Source organism: Etheostoma spectabile, chromosome 16 (assembly GCF_008692095.1).
Source record: "Etheostoma spectabile isolate EspeVRDwgs_2016 chromosome 16, UIUC_Espe_1.0, whole genome shotgun sequence".
Classification (NCBI taxonomy): Eukaryota; Metazoa; Chordata; class Actinopteri; order Perciformes; family Percidae; genus Etheostoma; species Etheostoma spectabile.
The window spans coordinates 11,311,680-11,316,329 of NC_045748.1; the positions used below are offsets into that span (position 1 = coordinate 11,311,680).

General features: G+C 42.6%; 1 protein-coding gene across 2 annotated transcripts in view; it reads left to right on the forward strand.

The window, feature by feature from the left end:
• Positions 1-4,650, forward strand: part of jmy (junction mediating and regulatory protein, p53 cofactor) — a 27,825-nt gene that overhangs the window by 18,423 nt on the left and 4,752 nt on the right. For both annotated transcript variants that reach the window (XM_032540401.1, XM_032540400.1), the window contains exons 6-10: positions 460-650; positions 749-829; positions 1,880-1,975; positions 2,061-2,574; positions 2,793-4,650. The exon at positions 2,793-4,650 is cut by the window's right edge and continues 2,003 nt beyond it. In XM_032540401.1, the coding sequence (XP_032396292.1) occupies positions 460-650; positions 749-829; positions 1,880-1,975; positions 2,061-2,574; positions 2,793-3,103 (1,193 nt within the window). In that variant the 3' untranslated portion in view covers positions 3,104-4,650. The remainder of the gene's footprint in view (positions 1-459; positions 651-748; positions 830-1,879; positions 1,976-2,060; positions 2,575-2,792) is intronic.

Genomic DNA, 4,650 nt, shown 5'->3' on the forward strand with positions numbered 1-4,650 from the left:
ATAAATTCATATAAAATCCATTTTATAAGTCAATTTTTTTCTGGATTTTTTTCTGTTCTAAATTGAGACATGTGGCTAGGGTACTATGTTTGTATGTAGCCCATGTAATATGCTTACAGTAGTGTTTTTTAATAATTTTACAGATGATTTACTTGGACGGAAATAGAAATTCTGTGTTCTAACCTCTGTAGCTCTGTGTCAGTGAGGCCTAGTGTCACACTTCCACTAGAAACAAAAAGTTGAGAGTGTTAACTTCCCAATGACCTCAGGGTCATCCCAGAGGGCCAAAGGATGTGGGAACTGCATCACTTTTTTGGGGGTAAAAATTTAGGCGAGAAAAGCATGGATTGTCAAGTGTTTGTTAAGAGGATTATACCAGCTGTATAAACTGAGAACCTATACAGCACCAGCAGTGGTTATGAACTGCATTTTGACAAATCTGTTCTGATGTTGTCCCAGAGCGACAGGATGAGGTGGTGTACTACGATGCCTTTGAGAGCCCCGATGCCATGAAGGGTGAAGAAGATCGTGCCACCCCACCATCCCCCCTCCGAGATGAAGAACTCAGCGTCCTACAGCAGAGGACACGGCAGCTCGAGGCCCGCAGGGGCCGCATCACTGCCAAGAAAGTCTACCTCAAAAAAAAGAAGGTAAGCACTGATGATGAAGACACCTCTGGGGAGTCTTGTCGAACGGCTCCACTGGTCAGTTTTACTGCATCATGTCTGTGCTTTTTCTTCTTGAATAGGAAATCTGTATTGTCAATCACAACCAGAAGATACAACATCAACAAGGTAGCCATGGCAATTCCCTGCAGACACTGCAACAGGTAAGACTCGAATATTTAGAATTTGGGGTCTGGGGCTGCATCTGATGGTGTACTTACAACGGATACGCATTTGCAAATTTAGTTTTATGAATCTTTGGTGTAGTAAATAGAGACTAGCCATTTGTGGTGAGAAAAAACTACACTCTTTAAATTAACAAAGACTCTACACCTGACTGTCCCTGGTCTCCCTGTTCCTTACCTGAGCCTCTACACCTGACTGTCCCTGGTCTCCCTGTTCCTTACCTGAGCCTCTACACCTGACTGTCCCTGGTCTCCCTGTTCCCCAGTTCTTTGTGTCTCCTCTGCCTGTAACATAGTGACATTAGTATTTCCATAAGCACCAATTCTTATAAAGATGTTACCAAATTGTCTTGATATGAGGACTTATTGTACTTACTTGGCGTTTTGGAGTACTGAAAAAGGATCTTATGTCTGATTTTCTTTTCTCTGTCATTTTATCTGGTCAACAACACAACAAATCTTTAACGTCAGATGTCTAAATGTGAGTTAGGTTCACCACGCGGTCATATCATGATTCTAAAATGATCCTCCACATAATTATTAGGTTTTGTCTGGGACAGAGGATATATCTTTAACTGCAGCAAACCCGCTGATCAACCACCTAACATCATATTGACCAAAACAAACTCTAGATATTTAATATTAACCCTAATATCACACATACCACACACATAACGTTAGGCTTATTGCCCTGTTAACAATAGCAAGTTGTAGTGGGTGCATTTCTATCCATGTTAATAAACAAGCTAGGTAACGTTACATATTGAACTAACATAGCAAAAAATTTTGTCATGACTAATTTACTCAACATCATTTCTCTTTGGGAAAGAAAAACTTAATCTGATGTTTAATGTGAATAAAATAGCCTTGAACAGCCAACTAACGTTACGTGTGTCCTCCACGAAAGGACCCTTCTGTTACATGAATTGAATCTTTTGCAATCTCCAACAAAAGAGGCCTCTTGCAGTGTAATATAACATATTGTTGCACCAAACTACATCAGATCTACTCTGTTGTTTTCCTGTAAAGGGAGGTGAAGCTGAGGAAGATGATGAAGCCAAGAGCAACGCCAGAGTGAGTCAGGAGAGGCAGAGGACTCTTGACAGACTTCGCAGCCTCAAACAGGTGAGAGCTGAGACATCCGCTAATGTTTAGCTCCATCAGCTTTGACCCGTGACTGATCCTCGTGTCTGTTGACTCTCCGTATCAGCGTTATCCCGGCCAGGTGACTCTGAAGTCCAGCCGGCTGCGTCTGAGTCAGCCTCACAGCCAGAGGAGAGCCGGACAACAGCCCAGCACTCATTCGGCCAGCGTTCAGACAGACTGCATCTCCGATCTCCCAGAACTCTCTGCTCCTCCTCCACCTGATGTCTGCAGCTGCGACAGCGTCTCTTTACCTACAGTCGAACTCAAAAATCTCGACTCTTCACCTCCATTCCTCTCACTGCCTCCCCTTTCAGACTCTCCATCTATTCTTTCCCTGGGTCCTCCTCCTCCTCCACCTCCCCCGCCTCCTCCGCCACTTCCTCCCTCGGAGGAGGAGCAGCAGGGTAAGGGCACGGAGAATAATCCCAGCCCAGTGCGGCACCATGAACACCAGTCGGAGTCTTCCTCTCTGCCCCTGGCTCCATTTTCCCCTCGCTTCTTTGACAGCAGTCAGCTGCAGACGGCGAGGAAGAAGCTGAAGAAGACGACCTCGCTGGACTCGTCTCAGTGGAGGAGAGGTGAGGAGAAAACTCACATATTTCACTCAATAATCATTCTGTTGACATTTATCATAATGAATGAAAAGTCTTCGGTTAAAGTTGTTAGTTATAATCGCTAAAAAAAGTGTGTTTAGGTTAACTACTGGTTTTCTATGATTGTTAAACAGGAATTAAATAGTATTCTAAGAAGTCTTTACCCCTGTGAGGCTAACTGTGGCAACGGTGTGTTATTGTAGCGAGCTCCCCCATGGACGAGGTGCTGGCCTCTCTGAAACGTGGCTGCTTCCACCTGAGGAAGGCCGAGCTGCGAGTCCTGGCCCCCGACCCGGACGACGACACCGACAACATCCTGGCTCAGATCCGGCAGGGTGTCCGGCTGAAGAAGGTACGGACCCGTCCGGAGCAGCCGCGTCACGCTAAGGGCTTCCCCCACTCGGCCGATGCTCTGACCCGCAGCATCCACGAGGCTCTGAGGAGAATCAAAGAGGCTTCACCGGAGTCCGAGTCTGAGGACGAAGGCCTCCCATGCACGGACTGGGAAAACTAGGAAGTTTTTTTTTTTTTTTATGGATGCGTGGAGCCAAAATGAAGAGAAAACAAGCAGTCAAACCAGGGTTAAATCACATGGACATACCTTGGTGCAATTTGAACAAAACCCCTTGATTTAGTATAATTTTTTTTTTTATATCGAAAACCGCTCAGAAGTATGTTGTTGTTGTTGTTTTTTATTCATACTTCTGTGTTTGTAAAGATGGACCACTAATCTTTTTTTATGTCGTTGCTGTGGCATTCTTGGCGAGGATACAACCTCTAACCTCTCATTATGTCGGTCTACATGTCGGAGTCGTACTGTAGCTTGCTGTGATGGGTTTGTTTTAGGAAGTGAGGATTTAGTTTTTTGCGTTTCTCTCGCTTTTATTGACATGGTAAGCATTCAGACTCCTTACTGAACACGTGTGCTGTACACTTTTACATTTATCTACATGACAACCATTTGTACTGTATCTTTCAGTGCATAAAATGCCTGAACGTTCACGCAGGATTGGACAAATCTCACGTTGAATAGTTTGACATCTTGAGAGATAAAGCTGCTGGCTGTAACTACAAATTAGCATATTTCCCAAAATGTAAAACTATTACTTGAATTTTCTAATTTGGGTCATTTTTATCATCCTGGTGGAAAGAATGCAAAAGCTTTTGATTTGTGTATTTAGCAAATCAGACAGGCCTGTTTTTAAGCATTTTTTTTCTTTAGAAATAATTAATAGATGCATATTGAGTAAAGGATCATATAACAAGAAGAGAAGATTTTGGGGGAAGGATACAGTATAAAACTCAAATTCAATCTTCATAATCTGTTATGAAGTTTTAATTATTATAGTTTAACACGGTGAGCAGCTGGAGCAGCAGCGGCTCATGATGGCAATTAGCGCCAGATTGCCGAAATTTGCTTCAACGTACAATATGTTAAGACTCAGTGTGACTTAAACTTCCAGAGGATGTCTATGTCGGACTTAGTCCTTGTAACTGCAGAACTAGCCTGAGAATCATCATGTTTTAGGTTTTCTTCCGTATCAAAGTAATCCAGGGATAGTTATGGGTACACTGCAAACAGGAACTGCTAACCGCTAATTTGGCATACTTTTAATGGTGCCAATTTGCCAAAACTTACTCTGACATTTCACTTCCTGTGTACATCACACAAAGCATCATGGGAAATGTAATTGCATAATTTAGAACATGATTCTAATAACAGGAGCGACAAAATCCTATGTATTCATGCCAGACTTTGAGAGTCTTAAACTTTGAGAGTTCAACATGCTGTAGCTGTGAGTGTGAGAGTTCATGTTAGTATGTTTTCCAAAACAAACCGTTTACCCGCAGCCCACACAGGATCAGACTGTAGTAAACCTGGAAATGCCAACACTGGAAATATTAGCACACACCACTGTAGTTTTTCATATAAATATTCATAAGAAACATCTGTTGACTTGTGCATCCTCTGCTTCTCCTCTTCGAAGGATGCCATTTTAACCAGGACAGTATTTTTTTTTTATATATATATATATATATATATATATATATATATATATA